Source organism: Passer domesticus, chromosome 4 (assembly GCF_036417665.1).
Source record: "Passer domesticus isolate bPasDom1 chromosome 4, bPasDom1.hap1, whole genome shotgun sequence".
Taxonomy (NCBI): Eukaryota; Metazoa; Chordata; class Aves; order Passeriformes; family Passeridae; genus Passer; species Passer domesticus.
In genome coordinates, this window is record NC_087477.1 from 38,078,011 (window position 1) to 38,096,622 (window position 18,612).

At 40.2% G+C, this 18,612-nt stretch overlaps 1 protein-coding gene across 4 annotated transcripts in view; it reads left to right on the forward strand.

The window, feature by feature from the left end:
* The window catches only part of MCUB (mitochondrial calcium uniporter dominant negative subunit beta), a 44,929-nt gene extending 26,639 nt beyond the window's left edge, over positions 1 to 18,290 (forward strand). For 2 of the 4 annotated variants that reach the window (XM_064417192.1, XM_064417191.1), the window contains exons 2-9: positions 4,105 to 4,176; positions 10,452 to 10,527; positions 10,790 to 10,960; positions 14,315 to 14,419; positions 14,629 to 14,789; positions 15,473 to 15,676; positions 17,033 to 17,149; positions 18,088 to 18,290. In XM_064417192.1, coding sequence (XP_064273262.1) covers positions 4,105 to 4,176; positions 10,452 to 10,527; positions 10,790 to 10,960; positions 14,315 to 14,419; positions 14,629 to 14,789; positions 15,473 to 15,676; positions 17,033 to 17,149; positions 18,088 to 18,165 — 984 coding nt within the window. In that variant the 3' untranslated portion in view covers positions 18,166 to 18,290. Of the gene's footprint in view, positions 1 to 4,104; positions 4,177 to 10,442; positions 10,528 to 10,789; positions 10,961 to 14,314; positions 14,420 to 14,628; positions 14,790 to 15,472; positions 15,677 to 17,032; positions 17,150 to 18,087 lie in introns of all 4 variants that reach the window. The other 2 variants (XM_064417193.1, XM_064417195.1) reach the window with 2 other exon arrangements.
* The last annotated feature ends 322 nt before the right edge of the window (positions 18,291 to 18,612 follow it).

The window sequence follows — 18,612 nt, forward strand, 5'->3', positions numbered from 1 at the left end:
AATGACTAAGTGTAATTTTGAATTCCATTTATACATACTTTATTCCAGTTTACAATTAACAGCTTTCCAGTAAGGTGGTTTGGTTGGTGTATCAAAAATACATGTTGTCCTTCTGCGTTAGTGTTTTAGGGATGAATTTCTCTACTGTTTCAAGAGAAATTTGATGCAACATGTTAGAACACCTGTTGGCTTCCCCCAGCCTTTTTTTTTTCCTTCATAAACTGGATATATATAATGCTTTACAGAATTAGACAAACTTGTTATTCTTTGGTACTTAATGTCAAAATATAGTGGCAGAATATTTTCCTGTTAGGAAATCTCTTTGCATATACACATTTATGTAATAACAGAGAGAAGGAATAACTTTAATTTTCCAGTGATCCTGTATTAAAATTCCAAGATTAAGAACTGAGCAGTTTTCAGGTCCTTGGAATGCAAGTATATAATACTGCTTGCTCTGACTAGTAAAGCATTAATGATGTGTATGTCAAAAACTACAATTCTGAGTTATTTGAACTTGGACTTTACATGGAATTCCTGTGTGAGTTTGGGTGCGTGTTGGGAGTGAGGTGAAGATAAACAGAGTGACCACAGACCATTCATGTTCTAGGAGAGTGTTGTGGCTTGTTCTGGAGTACAGCCTATAAACATTTCAACCTGATGTACAGTGTTGTGTGGGATTGATTTATCTTATACTAGAGTTTTCCTCTAGTAGTACTTTCCCTGAATAAGACGCTTCCACTCAATTAAGAGCAAGACTAGGGACAAAACTCTGTTTTAACTTTATTAACTAACATCCTGAGAGGATTTATTGGAGGTACCTTAGAGGAAACTTGCCACCATGACTTCTGTCAGTGCTGCAGGCTAGAGGTTCTGCTCTCTGCGGGAGTCTGATTCATAGATGGCACCTGCATTTAAATGTATCCCAAAGATGAAGCTGGGTGAGAGGTTCTGCCTTACAATCACTGTTACAGCAATCTGCTTGTGTTGGAAGACAAGATGACTACATCCAATATATATATACAGGTGTTAGCACAGGCTTGAGGAGAAAAAGATCAGCAGCTATGGGCTACTGCCTGCTTGCTCTGTGTGGCATCAAATATTTGCTGTAGTGATAAAATCCTAAAAACACATGGTAAACCTTGCATTCAGAAGATCCAGATTCTTGCCCTGCCTATTGCATTAGTCTTTCAGATACATGTCCTGAATGCATTAATAGAGGAAGAGGAAATAGAACAGCTCTTAATTGGCTGGAGTTCAAAGGCTCTGGGGTGAAGGGAGCAGCTAACATGCAGTTTTGCTCACTTCCCCCCTGGGAGGCACAGCAGGCACATCGGAACACAGGTTCTGGTCCATCCGGGGCACACAGAGCCTTTCATCTTCCTGTACTGCTTGTGATTGTTTTTCTTGTGATCGTAAGCTTGAGAAAAAAACACTAGAAACCTCTACGGGAAAACTTCATTTTTTGTTCGCTTTGCCTGCTCTGTAGAAAAGGATAAATGTGCAAGCATGTTGTACAGAGTAAAACTGAAGGTCAGAACAGTAGCTCAGTGTATCACAACCAGTATTGGTTGTTGATTTCAAAATGTCATTGCTGTCTGTATGCTTCGTGCTTTTACTTCTGCAGGAAGAAGGTAAAAATCTGTTTATGATTGATTTGGTGTTGCAAATGAGTTCACTCAGTCACTGGTTCAGCTAAATTATGTTTTTAAAACATTGATGCCAACAGCTGAAACACGGAAGTGAATAGTATCACCAAAGCCACAGCCATTTGACGGTTTTAGATTAAAAAAGCTTCTTGAATGACAGTGGGAGAATAGAGTTCCAAAAAAAAAAATTTAAATAAAGCAAAAATATTTCCTTTTTGACATCTGACAGCATTTTGGTGTTTCTCTTTGGGAATGGCAATGTTCAGACCTCAGTCCACAAGTATTTGGGAGTGATGGATCCTTAGACACAAGTCATGAAGTGCCAGGAACATACATGCTCATTGGGACCTTTGCTGAACTATTGGGCTAGCAAGGCCCCTGCACTCTTGGCAGCATGTTGTGTTTCATGCCAGAGTGGTTGGATTTTCTAGGTACCTCTGCTGTGGCTACTTTTCTGTCAGAAGAGCTCTTGAAGCTACTTCTCCCAGCAGAGCTCTCTTTCAGGAAAATAAATAGATGGTTTTAAGCTTGCCTGCTAGATGAGTTTCATGGTTTTAAAACTGTTAATGTAGATTTCTGATAGGGACTTTGAACGAGGTTGTTGTCTACTTTAAAGTGTTGGTCTTGCTAAGCCCAGTTTGTTGTAACTGCTCTGCAAAGTGTGCATGAAGCCTGGAAGCTCTTGAAACTGGTGTGTTTGCAGTTGCCCCTTTGATCTTATTCCTTAGAAATGTTTTCTTCCTTTGGTCTTGTCTGTTTTTTAAATTCGTTATGTTTCCACTGTCAGGCTGTATTAAATGGCAGCTCTGAGGTTTCTGACACCACCTGTTAAAGTTTCTGTGAAGTTGTGATGTTAAGTTTGCAGGTGGTTGCTCACTGTGGATGTTCTCACAGTGTCTGCCCTAGACACTTTTAAAAACAATTATTCATTAGAAACTACCAAAAGGGAAAGTATTATTATTCTCTGTCTACTTTAGTTCTTGTGCCTTTGTTTTCTTGGGTTACTTTCTAACAAGGTAAAAAATGTGTTCTGTACTCCCTGCAAGTAATTTGAGTATACACAGGAGTGCAGCAGCATATAAAGCTGGAATATAAACAAAGTTCCATTTTGGAATTGCTTTATAACTATCTGTTATAAAGGATACAGATCACTATATCTACATCCTAATGCCAGCTACTAAGAGAGAAAGACATGTGATTTGATCTAGCCTGTCAGTTGTTCAGTTGTTCTGCTCCTACTTCTTTTTCCTTTTTTTTTTTCTTTTTTAGATAAGCAATAAGAAGAAATATGTTTTCCCTTTGGAAAGGTACCTATTTACAGCTGCCTGCAAAAAACATGAGTTCTTAAGTGTTTGGGCTAGTCTTACTGCAGACTTTTAAAGAAAAAAAAAAAAAGGGAATATGATGGTTTCTAAAACTGGTGATATATGATGTACTATTTTAGAATAATGATATAGACAACGCGTTTCTGGAATTGTTGCGGCAGGAGAAAAAGGAGAAACCTCTCTAATAGTGCAACAACAGGTAGTCCCAGTGTAATTTAGAGCAAATCTAGGTGTGGCTGAGCCAGATAGGGACTGTTACTATCCTCTGTTGCCTTAGATTTGATCCCTAACGTTTCCCTGCCCCTCCAAATAATAATTAACAGTCTGCATTACAAAAAAAAGTTCTGTCTTTGGGGTGGTGGTGTTTGGGCAGGAGAAATTGCTAGCTGTGGGAAATGCTCTTCAAGAGAGCAAAGTTTCTCTGCTATTTCATAGAATAGTGCAGTTAAGTTTCAGGGAGTGGAAGAAAAGAGGCGATACAATTGAACAAGGGAGATGGTTGCTTTGATTTTGCAGAGTATTGTGGTTTCTCATGGCTTGTGGTCGGACCCTGGGGTAGGCTTTGGGAGTGGGGACTAAACGGGAAACATCCCCAGCAGGAGAGAGATAGAAGCCCTTTGCTGGAGAGGTGGCTGGGTGAGGAATGGCAGGGATGCAGTGAACAGCCAGCTTTCCTTGCCTGGGGCATTTCTGAAGCTGCTCACCTGCTTCCCTTTCCAAGATCTGTTTGGGGACCAATTCTGAAGTGTGTTACCTGCTAGAAAGCTTGCTGAAAAGCTGGGTGAAAGCTGTCACTGCTGGTAATTCTGACTGATTTTTCACTCACACCTGTCAGATACTAATTCTAAGCCTTGACTCAGTCAACCTTTCCAAGCAGTCTCTTTTTTATTAGCCAAGCCGTAAATGCCTTAAGGCTTTTGAAATCTGCAGTTGACTAAAGAAAAGCCTGGGGAAAGAATGCCTCTGAAAGAGAAGTACATCCTTGTAGGTATAGAAAAACCCAGTTCTGTTGAATTGTGGGGAGTAGGAACAGGGTTATTTATGTTGTAAATAGAATTGTCCATTATAAATGAAAATAGACAAGCAGTTCAGTTTTCTGAGTTACATAATCTTTTTCCTGTGTGCTACAGCCTGCTCAGTGCTTCCAATCTGAAAAGTTCTGTGGGAGAAAAGGAAGACTTGGCTGTAACTTTGATAAACATGTAAGTGTATTCATCTAACTTTGCATCCTTGTGTCTCTTGTTCTCTCATTTCAGCTGAAATTTAAACAAGGTTTTTCCTGTCTGGCAATTTGAACAAATAATGTTATCCTAGAGAAGAGTTTGAACAATTATTTTTTTCTTTCTAAGAAACACGAAAGCAGCTGTGTACATTAAGATACAGTCTTTCTAAGACCTTTGTAAGAAAATGTGCAGCAAGTCCATTTTCTTCTCTAATAAAATACAAGTGTATTTTTGAAAACAAAGTCAGTCTTGTTACTCTTAAAGTTTTCCAACACTTTCCAGATCAGTGTGCCTTCCCAAAGGGCACAGCACAAGAGCAAAGATCTGTTCTGTGGGACAAATTAAAAATCCTGTCTGTGCTGACACATTAATCTTTTGACCTAGACTGTTTTGGGGAATGGATGGTACAGCTCTTGGGTGTAGGCTTGCTTTTGATAAAGCACAAATACGTTTTCATGCTATAATCCCTCCCTCTCCAATTCTTAGCCCTGTCTGATTTGCAGACTACCTTTTAGGTGTTGCATCCTATTTTTCCCTCTGAAAATGAAGTAAATTGGGAAGAACAGCAGCTTTCAGACAATCAGACTTCATTGAAACTGGATGAAGATGCGATCTTTCCAATAATGCAAAACTTTAGACTCAGAAGAGATTTAAGATTTGTGTTTCTTTGTAGGAAGAGAAGAAAAAGGTTTGATAAAAAATAAAACACAATGGTGTTGCTCCTAAAAATGCACTTGGCCCGCACAGTTGTCTTGGTTTTAGGCCTGTTTTTACACTGGTTTGGACATTGGCTTATTTTGAAAAGGGGGAATGTCTGTACCTTCAGAGTAGTCCCCAGAAGACACTGCAGGCAGATGCTATCAGCCGATGTTCATCCTTCTCATCTCCTCAGCACTTCTGGTGTTGCTTCTTTGCAGTGAGGAGTCACTGAAATCATACTTTTGGTTAAAGGAGGGTGAGGCTTAATTTCAGCCTGGTTTAAATGTCAGTTTTTTCAGCATCTGTTTTTGTTGTAAAATGGATGTGGATGCAAGTCCTGATGCTTCCCTAGAGCTCTGCAGCCACAAGTGCCTGGAGTAGAGTCAGTTGACCTCAGTGAGATACATCTCAAGAAGAGGGACCTCTGCCCCTGTTGCACAATGGATTCTCTCCCCTACAGGCATGCACCCAGTGGAGTAGGGTGTGGGTGAGGGCAGGGAGTGGGTGAGAGAGCACAAAGGAGTATTGAGGGAGCAGAACGCAGCTGGAGGATGCACGCCTGCGCAGCGGGAGAACAGGTGGAAGGTCTCCCAGGAAAATCCGCTCTGCAGTGGTGGGTTTGACCTGCTGGACATTCATAAAAGAAGTTCTTGGTGGCCAGTTGCCTCAATGTACTACTTCGTATCATAGCTGTCATTTTGGTCATTGGTAATGTTTGGCTGATTAAAACTGTTGGCAGCTGTTCTTGGAATCTGAGTAGAAGCAGGAAATGAAAGATCAGCAGAGATGATAAAGGCACAAAAAATAACAGGCACATGAAACCAAAATTTTCATTGGGTTTTAACAATGCTGGAAGGCAAGTGAGTTTTGAGGAAAAGCCATATGAATCCAGTGTTGCTCTTGCTTCTTCAAGATCACTGGAGTGTACATACTCATGTTGAAACTACTGCTTTGCTGGAAGAGACCTGCTGGGTACTTCTTCAAAGTTGATTTGAACCCCGAGGAAGGGGTTAAAAATATTGTAGATTTCAAATTAGGCGCATTGAAAGGATTGAAGTATAAATGTTGCAGTGTAGTTTCTACAGTGCCTTGTGGAACAGCTGGGAAAAGATATTCACTGCATGGCCCATTTGAGACAGGAAAGCTGTCTCTCAGGAAAATAAAAAAAATATTTTTGGGTTTTTGTCCTAGGAGATGTGTCTTGAATACTCCTAGGTGTCAAAAGTATCTTCCCTGGCTGAAACTGGTGTATTGATATTAGGGGTGTTATGACAGAATGAGTGGTGTGTCTGTTGCAAGGATTTTGTTTGTTTAATTTAAGCTGGGCTTCCAGAAATCTGAGTGATGACTAAGCCTGAGCTGTGTGCTCTGAAGCTGCTGTTTGCATTGAGGCTGTTGGTGCATGATCATCTAAATCAGTTCTGGGACCAGTGAAGAAACAATGACAATCCTTTAAGTGTAAGAAGAGACAAATGAAAAGTTAATAAGAGAGAAATCTGTGTCTCAAATGGGCACTTGTAAGATGACTGTAGGTGGTTGGTAGGGCTCCATGTGTCTTATATTCCTGATCATGTACGATTGCTTACAAAATCAGCACAGAAATTTAATAGCAGATATCTCCAAAATGGCCTTAATGACTCATTTTAAAAAGGGAAATACCTTATGTGTACTTCTTGTAAACTTGATAGGAAGAATGATTCATTTTTGGTTAGCTTGGTTGTGCATGATCTGCATGCTCAGTAGACTGTGGCAGCACTTGCTTTTTTTTCCTCCTTTCCCTTGGTTTTAAACTATTCTTAAATGTCTGTAGATTATTCTGAAACTACAGATTGTTAGTCGGTAATTAATCAATCTCAGTTGGTTTCCCTCAAAGAATCAGACAGAAGCCAACATCATTCATCTGCAGATAACTTCTAAGTGTGTTTGTCAGAAAAACATGTAAGTCACTATGAAGAATATACATTCAGAAAGTGTTCTCAGAAAGTGTCCTAATAACATCTTTTTTGTAGAATTCCATATTCAAGATGACTTCTTTGTGTGAAAAAAAAATTATTTCTATTCTCACTCTCTTCCTACCCACATTATAATGTTCTACAGAACAGAAGTTATGGTTCCTCATGAGGTTACTATTTGTATACGTAATGCTGAGAAAGATCAGAGGCTTTCATGTCACCTCATATACTGGTAATGATACCAATTTCTTAGCCATAACTTGTCACAAGTGAATTTGAGTTTAAGTTTGTTGGAACAATCACTCAACATTATAATAGGTAGATTATTTGGAACTACTAACTCCAGAAACTGCAGAGTAGATAGCCTCAGTTATTTGCCACTCTCAAAAGTGAAAAATACAATATTTCTATTCCTGTCTCTCCCATTCACCATGTCTGGCTGCCTTGTTTTCCAGCTCAGTTATGATGCTGCATTAGTCCCTAAAACTTTTCTGTAAACCACCAGAAAAATGTTGAAATTTCCACTCTTGACTTTAACAGTGGCAAGTTCTCTGCTGTTAGAGAGCAGAGGTGCCCTTAACAGAGGAAGTACGTCTTTGTATTATATATATTTTCGGTTTATACCAACTGGTATTTTTAACAGAATATGTTGGATTATTTTTATCAAAGTTAATACTCTATGCCTTAAATTCTTATAAGTTTTCACTCCAAGGAGAGTCCATGCCTTGAAGTGAATCAAGAGATGAGGCCAACTGCTGCTCCCATGTATTTTGCATTATATGTATATTTTGCAGATATAGCTGAGGGAGAGGGGGTGTTTCACAGCTGAATGCTGTTCATCAGCTTTTGACTCCTGAACATAATTGTGGTTGTGTTAGAGGTGTTTTAGCCAGATGTCCTGCCACATCTGTGTTCAGATTGCAGAAAGCTGTAGAATAGCTTGCTTAGCCTTTCTGAGGTCAGAGGAATTAGCCAAGAGGGGCACACTGGCCTAAAGAAGAGTTGTTAGTAGTATGCTGTGCTCCTTACAGTATCTCAAAGGTTGTGATGCACTTAAATCAAGGCACGCATTCCTGTTTCAGCTCTCACTGATGTTGTTGTGAGGGCAGTCCCCTTGCTTTGGTCCCATAGTTCAAGTCCTCCTTGTAGCTGTGATGCTTCCTAAAGAACATTTCTTTTCCAGGGGTAGGATAGGATTTATTCCAAGCATCTCAAAAGGAGCACAATGATTTGGCTGTAGGGCACAAGGTTTAATAACTTCACTGGAAGTGGAGTTTTAAATCTGGAAACAGAAGGAGAGCGTTAACCCAGCCCTTCATGCTTCCCAATTCATCAACCTAGAGCTAATACGGAAAGAGTTAATTATTTGGAAATTAGTTCAACTCCATGGCTCTATGGCTTTTGCTTTTCTTATTCTTTGCAGGTGATTTTAAGTGGTGCTCTGCATTTAGACACAATCTAAAAAAACCCAAACCAAAACAGATCAAACATTCAAACCAGTATATAGAGATTCCTTCAGTGGATCATGAATGGTAATGTCAAAATCTAAAGAAAAATAGAATGAACTACTGTAAAGATCTTATTTCAAAAAATGTGATTTAATAGGTATTTTAAATTGATATATTAATATATTTAATTTGCATTAATTGTTGAATACATTGTTTCTTCTATAAGTATATAATTAATTCCTTTTGTTGGGAATTTGGGTAACCTTCAAATAAAGGCAGGTTGCAGTTCGTTGCCTGGAGCATGTTGGATGCTAAGTATTTAGATATTGGTTGCAAAAATTAAACCTTAAGTGTATATAATAAAATCAGTTCCTTTTATCCCTTTATTTCCCCATGAAGAAACGAGTTCCTGTTGTGTTCAAAGCTATTGAGTTTTCCTGCATGCTGTTCCAAAGCAGATTATATTCTGAGGGCTGTCTCCCTGCTCTAGGCTGTGTTTTGTGGTTGCAGATGCCCCCTGCAAATGGGATGAGGACTGGTGAAGTGGCTGTGTCCTGCCTGGCTCCAGTGAAGGTCTCTTGCTCTGCTCAAGAAAGAGATGCATCCTTAGCTCTGGGTGGCTGTCAGCATTCCTGTGCTCCTACTGTCTACCTTTCTTTGAGCAGTACTTTTGTGTTTAAGATACTCTGCTGTTTGGTCTAGGTTTCTGACTGTGATCTCTGAAGATTACAACACACAAGTTTCTCAGTGTTGAAAACACCTAGAATTACTTACTTTCTTTAAATCCTGAAAAGTGCTTGTTCCAGGTAAAAAGTTAGCGCAGTGTCAGCATCTTTGAAACTCACAAATTCACTTATAGATGACTTTTTATTTAACCTAATAGCATATTCCTATCCAGACAGCCAAGGCTGTATTTCTTTAAAAACAAATAAATCATGTGAATGTGGTGAGCAGTGTTTGGCATATTGAATAGTGCATTTACAGTTTTGTTTTCCTGCCTTGTCAAAGAATATTATCTTGCAGACTCTGAAATGTTTTGGCCTTCAGAAAGATGAGCTATAAAGCTCACTGGGGGAAAATCGATCCTTATCATCTCATTGTTTTCCACCTTCCCCAGCTATCATATTTCAAATCCCAGGCCTTGGTCCAGCCCATGTGTGGTTTTTGTAACTGGCTTGGTCAGGGATGTGATTTCCCTTCTTTTACCTGTTATTCTTAGTTTATAGCAATAACATCTGCTCTGTGGAATCACTGCAATAAAACTGTCCCTCTCCTTGTGCAGGGGAATTAGCTGTGGGTGCAAAGGACATTCCACTTTCCACAGCCTGGGTGGAGAGCTTCAAGTAATGGGTCTAATCAGAGCAGTTTGTCTTCTGTGTTTTGATGACTGTGTTGAAGTGTACTGATGGTTCTCCCCAGTGGCTCTGGAAGGGGCAAGCTTTGGCATGTAACCCTGCAGGTTCTAAAGCCCGCTGTCATCACTGTCCCAGGGCACAGAGGATACTCACTGCAGCTGGCTTGAAACAGCCATTCATATTTAAAACATAAAAGATCTTCAAGCTGTATTGTTGTTACTGTCCTTTAGCAGCACAAATCTCAACAGCCAGTTATAGTTATATACTGTTGGTGTACAGTATATAACTGTGAAGCAACAGGTAGTGACCTCAGTCCCTTTTTATTTTATTTGTGATTGTTGTTCACGATTCAGCAGTGAGTGTTCAATGAAGCCATGCCCTCTGTTGAAGTTACACTGTGGAATTCTGCCTTTAGGCGCCACGAGGTAGAGGTTTTTTGTGTTGCTGTTTTGTGGGGAGAGGAGAAGTTTTATTGCAAGAGTTGCATGAAGCACTTCAGAAACACTGCAAATTTTTTCCTTTCTTTTCTTCCCCTTCTCTTTTTTCCTTGAGTTAATTAAACCACAATAGACAAAAAGTTTTTATATGGGCAATACCATAATACCTTTAGCAAAAGATATACTTTCTATAAGGATGGTTTATATGGAATTGCCAAGTAAGGGGTTTTTCTTCAGGCAGACACCTCTGATGTCAGATCACACGGAAGCAGATCACCATGACAGGCTGGGTGCTGCCTTTAACCAGGTACACTTTGCATCCTGACTATTCTAAAGGCAAGTTTCCTTGTGCCCGTGCTGCAGGTGGGGCTCTGGAGGCACACCGGAGGTTGGAGGGGCCGGGAAGGAGCGCCTTACAGCACGCTGGTGCCATCTGATGGTAAGCTTTCAAAGCAACTTTTCCCCCTTTCCATCAGTCTCTACAAGCTTTTAATTTATTTTATGAGAATCTGGGAGATAACAATAGTTGCATGGTTTCATATATATCTTCCAGAAGCAGAAATAATGTATTAGTTTTTTAAAATATAGAAATACTTTGTGCAATTTTTCTTGTTTATTCTGTGTTTTAAAAGCAGCTTTACATTAAACTACAAACTACAATGCAACTTTTTCACTTAGTTTTCCTTTTTTTACCCCTCCAGAAGTAACTATTAATTACAGACATGGTCTTCCTGTGATAACTCTTATGCTGCCCACAAGAAGTGAACGCTGTCAGTTCACTGTCAAGCCAGTAGTGACCACTGTAGGAGCATTCCTGCAGGATGTGCAAAGAGAAGATAAAGGAATTGAGAGAGCTGAAGTCTTTGCAACAGGTATCTTGTATTTCTGTTATTCCCTGAAATATAAATGCACTTCTTTTCAAATAGACTGTACTTCTCTTCTGGGGCCTAAGTTCAGTCCTCCGTCAGGTTGTTGTTGGAGTAGCTCTTGAATGCTTCTAGGGTTTATTGTTGTTTCAGAGTTAATAACGGAGTCCTCTTGAAAAGGCAGATTGAAAATACAGAATTTGATCTATTACTGGAACTCTCCTCTTATCCCAGTAGTGTCCTCTGTTACCTTTTTCAGTTAGTTTCTCCTTGTAATGCTGTCTTTAAGTAAGTGCCTCCTGATTTCCTTGATGTCTCTTTCTTTCCTTGTCCTCCATGATCATTCTTAAAAGACAACCTATTGAATGTGATGCCTGCCAGTTCTTCAGTGTTACCAAAAGCTAAAAGAATCCATTTGCCTTACTATAATACAAACTTGTGTATGAAAAACTCAAGAGCTAAGCAACCAGATAAGGTGTGCAATAACAAAGGATAGCTTTCTAAGACATTGAGGAAATTTATTTATCAGCTGGAGTACAATATTTCAGGGTTGGAAGGAAACAGATTACTAGGGTCAAAGGGTAACTGGTATTCTAGCATTGGTGTGGCCTTTCCTCCTTGTAATATCCTGTTTATCCCATTGTCCCAAGTTTTCAGATAATTTTCTCAAGCTTTGCTCACTGCTCTCTTCTATTTTGTCTCTTTGGTTTGCCCATTGATAAAACTAATATTGAATTAACCTTATTCTCCATTCTCCAGGAAAACTTAGTCTTTATTTTGGTAGTGTTCTTGCAACCCCTGCCCTGGTACTGGAGGAGGATTCAATCTTAAAACTAGTCTTGGGATGTAGGGGGTTTTTTTGTCTGAATCTGGTAGAATATGTACTTGAATCTGGCTAATTAAAAGCATTCTCCCCTTCCCCACTCACACTCCTACAAAGAAAGAAAAATAAGGATACCTACATACCTATGGAAAGATTTATTTAACAGCAGGTAACACACAAGCAGAAGACAAGATGGTGCCAATGAAAGCTGGTCCAGTTTCATAGCTGGGTGGATTCATAACATTCTTTTATTTCTGGTTGATACTTACAGAGGGCTGCAGGGGCTTTTAAAGAAACTGAAAATAGATTGATGTTTTCCCAGAAGGTCAGGAAGCCACAGACATAAGAGAAGTTGCTTTATTTTCCTTTTTGGGCACATTTAGTAAAACAGGAAGATACCCCACAGAGCAATTTGTTTATATCCTCTGGAGCGATGGAGATGTGATCTGTGTGGATCCCAGTGTGGATGTGAGCTTCAGGAGCTTTGTGTACATGGGAGCTTTGGTGTTGGGTTATTTTTGGTCTTGTTTTGCTTTGTTTTGACAGTGTCTGCTAGGGAGCAAAACCAGTAAATTCTCTTGAAGATAATCTCCTAAAAGACTCTTTATCTTCAGAAACCACTATAAGAAATGGTCGTTGTGAGCAGCTGGCCTTCCCCTTAACACAGAATTTTTTCGCTACTAAGGATTTCTTAGTGGGGTGGGGCAGAACTTGTGCTGGCAGCAGTTAACCTTGGGGTACAGCTGTGGTGCAGGCATCCAGGACAGGAGTGTTTGGGATTCACTGCTGGATCGCTTTCCTCTCTGCTATGTCAGCAAAAGCTAACTATTCCTGCTTCAGTGCAAACATGGGTCAGTTGTGAAGCATGAGGTAGTTCCTGTAAGAAACCTACAAGTCTGGCATTTCTGGCATAGACAAGAAGCAAATTGCAAAGTGGAGATGAATTTGAATTGTTTTCAACTTGTCTAATCTGTTTAAACACGCCCCCATCCCCTCTGATTTGGGAATGCTTAGATTAAAACACTGTCTCAGAATAGTTCTCTGCTCTGTATTTGTGAAGTACCAGGCAATTGTAATGTTATAGAACAGCTGAGATGTTTAATTCATTACGAAACTGATACTCTAAAGAGAAGCTATTGGTCAGGTACTGAGTGTTGAACTTAAACATTAATTATTAAGGAAAAATTATGACGCCTTGATTTAGTGTAGACACACTTCTATGTCATTTAAGCATTAAATGGAACCTAACCTTAACTGAAGTCATCAGTGCTGTGTATGATGACTCGCTTTCATTATCTGTGGATTTGATTTTCATCCTGCAAACCTTTTGTCGACAAAAAAATGACTCTTTGTCCACATTGGAACACTGGTGTTTAGGTACAGAAGGCTATAAAGTAGCCTTTGCTTAAAGCCTGTGAGGAATTTTCTAAAATAAAATACCTCCTTTTCCTCAAAACTTCTTTTCAGTTAATATAAGGTTGCACAGGTTAATATATCAGTGGTGTATTCAGAACATCTAGAACAAAGAGCCTGTCTGGCACTTCTTTTGAAAAGCATTTTTCCTTTAAATGTTATAGAAAGAGTTATAAATGTCACGTTAATAATGGACATGCAAATGAGCCTTGATGTTTTATTACACTGGAAAAGAAAAAAGGAACGAGTGGATAGGCACATTACAATTTTGGATTGAAAGTGATTGACTTCTATGTTTGCTTTGCTACCCACACAGAGTGGGCAGGCGAGCCAGCTGGGGCGTTTGCCTGCAGAGTTCAGCAGTCTAAGCCTCGTCAGATGGGGCCTGAGAACAGGGTTCTGATGAACAAGTAATTGCAGATGTGGAGTTGACTGTGGAGCCTTTCTGTAGTGGATGTGTGAAGACAGGTGGAGGAGCTGAGGCAGTATCACTGTGACAAATATCTACATACAAAACTCTTGGTATTTTGTAGCCTGTTCAGTTATTCATCTTGGGAGGAAAGCTGCCTAGCCTTTGGCAAGGGCAGGGGAGGGTGCCCTTTTTGTGTATAGAAAATGAGAATCTTCTCTAACAGCTACTGCAGGGCAGCTGGTCCATGGCTTTTCAAACCCTTGTGCCACAGTGATGTGTCCAGGAGCAGTGGTGTGTGGCTCTGGGCGCTCCTGGGCTATTGAGCCCCAATGTGCTCCTGGGCTATTGAGCCCCAATGTGCTCCTGGCAGCCACTGTTACATGCTAATTAATCCAGAGCTCCTTTTTGATGGGAACTGTAAAGTTGCATGTAAAATTTGTGGGGTATCATTCATTCATGTCAATCTGCATTTGGAAAAAAAAAAAAAGGTTTTTCAGGGCATCAAAGTTCGACTCTTTTCCCTGCACAGGACAGCCCCAAGAATCGCACCCGGTGTTCCTCCTGACTGTTTAGTATTATCTGCCAGCTCTAAAACTCAAGTTGCTTCCAAACATTTTTAGTGAAGAACCCCAGCAGTTTTCTACAGGGTTATCTGCTGATGTTTAAAACTCCTCATGATAAGTGAACTGGAACTGAAATCTTTCTTCTGCAGATGGTACCAAGGTCTCTGATGCAACCTTAATGGAGGTCTTACTGATGAATGACTTTAAGCTTGTTATCAACAACACAGCATACAGTGTGTCACCTCCTGTGAAAGGTAAGAACAGTCCTTAATAACTGATCATCTCACTTCATTTAGTGAAAGGCATGGGAATTCTCAGAAAACTGGGACCTGGGAGAAAGGCGTTTCTCTTTGGCTTTGTCTTTTTACCTTTGGATGGTCCTGCCTTTGGGGTTGGAGGAGGGGAGAGAATGAAGAAGGGTGTATTCTTCAAATGGTGTATATGACAAATATATTCTTTTCAGATAAGCTGAGTAGTGAGCATGCTACTGAAATGGAAGATATCAAATCCTTGGTTCACAGACTGTTTGTGGCTCTACATTTAGAAGATCACCAGATCAGGAAAGAGAGAGAATTGCTACAGAAATTGGACCATCTGAAAGGAGAGCTACTTCCTCTTGAACAGGTTGGAAAGTGGGGGTACTTTTTTTTAAAACTCAAAAGCTTTTCCTTTCATTAGAAGTCATATGACAGAAGAAAATGAATGGCTAGGGTGTGTCTGTTCTGTTTGTTATGCTTGTTATGTAAACTCAGGTAGAATGCAAATTATTTTCAATTCAGTTATTTTTCTTTCTGTTGTGGACCTTAATGGGATAGAAACCACAACACTTGGAGAAAGCTGTCATGAACATAGCTAGTACTGAGATTGAAAGGCCATTTGTTGAAATGTCATTGAAGGTCACCTGTTGCTTTATGAGTTCTGGATACCCATGACAGCAAAACACCACAGTAGTAGGGTTGCCATCCCTGGCTTAGGGTAGTGGACAACACGGCTCCTGCTTTATGAGGGGCAGGCTGAGTGTTACCCAGCACTGCCTTGAATGGTAAATGGAAATCAAACAGACATGGATCCCTAGTAGAGCAAAGGGGAGATTAATAGCAGGAATTTGTGGTGCACAGTGGCAAGAAGATCTGGTTGCCCTTGGACTTCAGTGCTTTTATTTTCTCGGCAGGGTAAGTCACTAAGAGGCGTTGATAAGAGATCCTGAGAAAGGATCTAGCCCAGGGGAAGAAAGCATAGTTGAGGAGCTGTTCATCAGAGGAGCACTCATGTTTATTTGAACGGGTTTCTGCATTTCTTTTCTTCAGATGAAAGCCAGAATCATGGACAGTGCAGATGCAAAAACCTCCAGGCTTTTATGGGTTGGCCTAGCCCTGATGTCCACTCAGGGGGGAGCGCTGGCATGGCTCACGTGGTGGGTCTACTCGTGGGACATCATGGAGCCAGTCACGTACTTCATCACCTATGGGAGCGCCATGGCTTTCTACGCCTACTTCGTTCTTACCAAGCAGGTGAGTGAGTCCTTGTCTTCTAAATGTCTGGAATCTTGAAAAGGAGCAAAACTGAGTCTGTGAATCACAATGTTTGAGCTCTGATGAAAACAGAATTCAGTAAGTGGCCTTGACATCAGACAAGGACTTGTTTGATCCCTAATGCAGCTGGGTACAAACATTACACCATACAGAATCAAGCAGGTACTGCTGCACATGAACTGCAGGCCAGCTACTGAGCATAACTACTGTCAGCAGGATTTTATAACCTAGGGAATGAAAGGTGAGGAAAGAAGTTTCTCCTTTAAAATGTTTGTGGTTCACTTTGCATAGAAATGGCATCTTGCTCACTGCAGTAGTGGAAGAGCAACTGGTAGTGCTGTGCCAGTTTGTGTATGCTGCCTTACATCAGCAAATCACCCCAACAGTAGTTTTTATTTGCTGGAGTTCGTGTATATACAGGGCAGGGTACCAAACTGTTTGGAACTCTCACAGTTGCATTACTGAAATATACTGAAATATATTTAGTGCCTGAAAAAAATATTATTGCTCCACTCTTCATAATCTGACTGCTTTTCCATGATTTAGAATGAATGGAAGTAAATCTAGGACAGCTGAAATGAGGCAGGCATTGTGTAGAAGCAGAAAGTTTGCTCAGATCTTAACTTAGCTTCACAATACAGACTTGTTCTGAAATCCTGTTAAGACTTTGAGAAATGTTTCTTTTTCCTGTTTTAGCTCTGTACTTTACTCTCAAAGTGGACATCTTGATGTTGAACTTTCTGTGATGCAAACTCTTTCTGTTGTCAAAGTATGTGGAAGAGTAACCAGTACTTTCTTCCATTATACCAGTAGATCTATAGACCATGTGGGAAATTAGATTCCTCAGTGAAAAGGGGAGACGTGTCTGTTTTTATGAAGAGCTGGCTCAGAATATGGGTTTTACTCCTTCTGACTGGTTTTCAAGAAGTTCTAAGCCATTCCTACTTTTTGTGAGTAGATAAAGAGATTACTACTTGGCTTTTTAGAACAGCTGCCTGTGCCATTGCTTAAGATTTTCAAATAAGTCCTTAAGAAGTAGTTCCTGAATTTTCTCTGACTCCTTGGAAGTAGACTTCATTGGCTGAGGTGGCTCCAGTCACAAAGCTCATACTGTGTCTTTATTATAACTGAAAATCCCTTCAGACATGATAGAAATGACTCCTATGTGTTTAAGAAGCCCTTATGTCCCCTGTAAGAGCAGATTTTCATAGGTAGCCTCTTTACAAAAGGTGCTGGACAAGGTAAGTCTTCCGGAAACAGGCTGAGTTTCCAATCTGCTGACCTCGACTCAGTTTCCTTGCTAACCACAAATCCATGTCCTCCTTCCTTCCCCAGGACTACATTTATCCTCAAGCTAAGGACAGGCAGTTCCTCCACTACTTCTACCGCAAATCCAAAAAGCAGCGTTTCAATGTGGAACGATACAACAAGCTCAAAGACGACCTAGCAGAGGTATTTAAGTGCAGTCCTGCAGTAATGGCACAGCTTCTGGCTTAAGACATTTCCAGTAAACTCTCAGCTAACAGAAAATTGACCTTTGAGGCTTGCTATCAAAACTCTGCATTGCTTATCGGCCAGTTACAGCTGTTCAGATAATCATACAGTATTTGCCTTTGATGTGTAAACTACTTCTGTAGGTCATCAGAAAGGGAGACCTCCATGAATTTAATTGAAAACAAGTCAGTTTATCAGCATGACATCTGTTTTTTTTGCATACTCTAATTAATGTTGCATTTTTGGCCATTTGATACAATAGCTGCATTTATTTTGGGCACAGTAGGTTTGCTGCACTGCTGTGCTAAGCCAATCTCCTCCCTTCCTTGGAAGGAGATTGCCATGCAGTGTGTTCAGCATTTCACATCATAGCCTTATTCCATTGGTAAAAGACTTAGATTTACAGAATATGTGTGGATGGAAAAGGTGGTGTGTACACCTAGGAGAAATTTGGTGGCCTTTATGAAATAGCTGTAGCAGATCTCTCACTCTTCAATTGTTACTCCTCCATCCCATCTTGACAGCCCTGTGTTCAATGTCTTACAAAAGAAAATGGAAACTACCTCTAATTTTAGCTCAAAACCCATAGTTCAGGGTCTAATTTCATGTGCCATAATTGATGTAATGTTAGAGTTTGATGCTTTTTCTGTGGCCTGGGGATAGGGATTTTTAAAGTGTCATTTCAGGAAAATAATCCTTTGAGGTGTGGGTGAGTGGGTTGATGTGCAGTGTTCATGTTCTCTCTGGAGACTGCATGAGTTGAGCAGGTCTGTCATTGATTTGGTTCCTTGCCTAAGACCAGTGCCTTCTGAGAAAAAAAAAGACAGTGCATGTGTGAAAGAGCAGAAAACAGAGGCTGCAGAAGGATGAACTCTCCCTCTCTCTTTCATTGGCAGGCAGAAGAATCCCTAAGGCGTCTGCGCCAACCTCTGCACCTGAGGCTTCCCATCCAGGAAATCAACGACAAGGACTGACTTTGGTTTTGTGTATATTGGGGATGCCCTTTCAAAACTGATACGAACATTTAGTTACTCCATAGCACCTGGGTATTTTTGACCACTGAAGTTTTAAAAGTTGCAATAAATAGCTTTAAAAATTATCTGCTTACTTGATGTTACTTTGGTTACTTTGGGTTTGTTTTGCTTGTTTGGGTTTTTTTTTCTTTTTTCTATTAAGAAACTGCTAAAGCAAAGTTCTTCTAAATATTTGTCAAATCTCACTAGTACAATGGAGGCTGGTAATTCTTACTGCTGGTAAAATGACAGAACAAGGACAGCCTTTTTAGTACCATTTACTACAACATAACAGTAGTCATAGGATAATAATTTCTGCATGAAGTAGTAAAGATTTTTTTCCGGAAATTACGGTTTCCTTTTCCCTGGTCTGTGCATTGACTATTTGTGGCACCATAGATGAAGTTT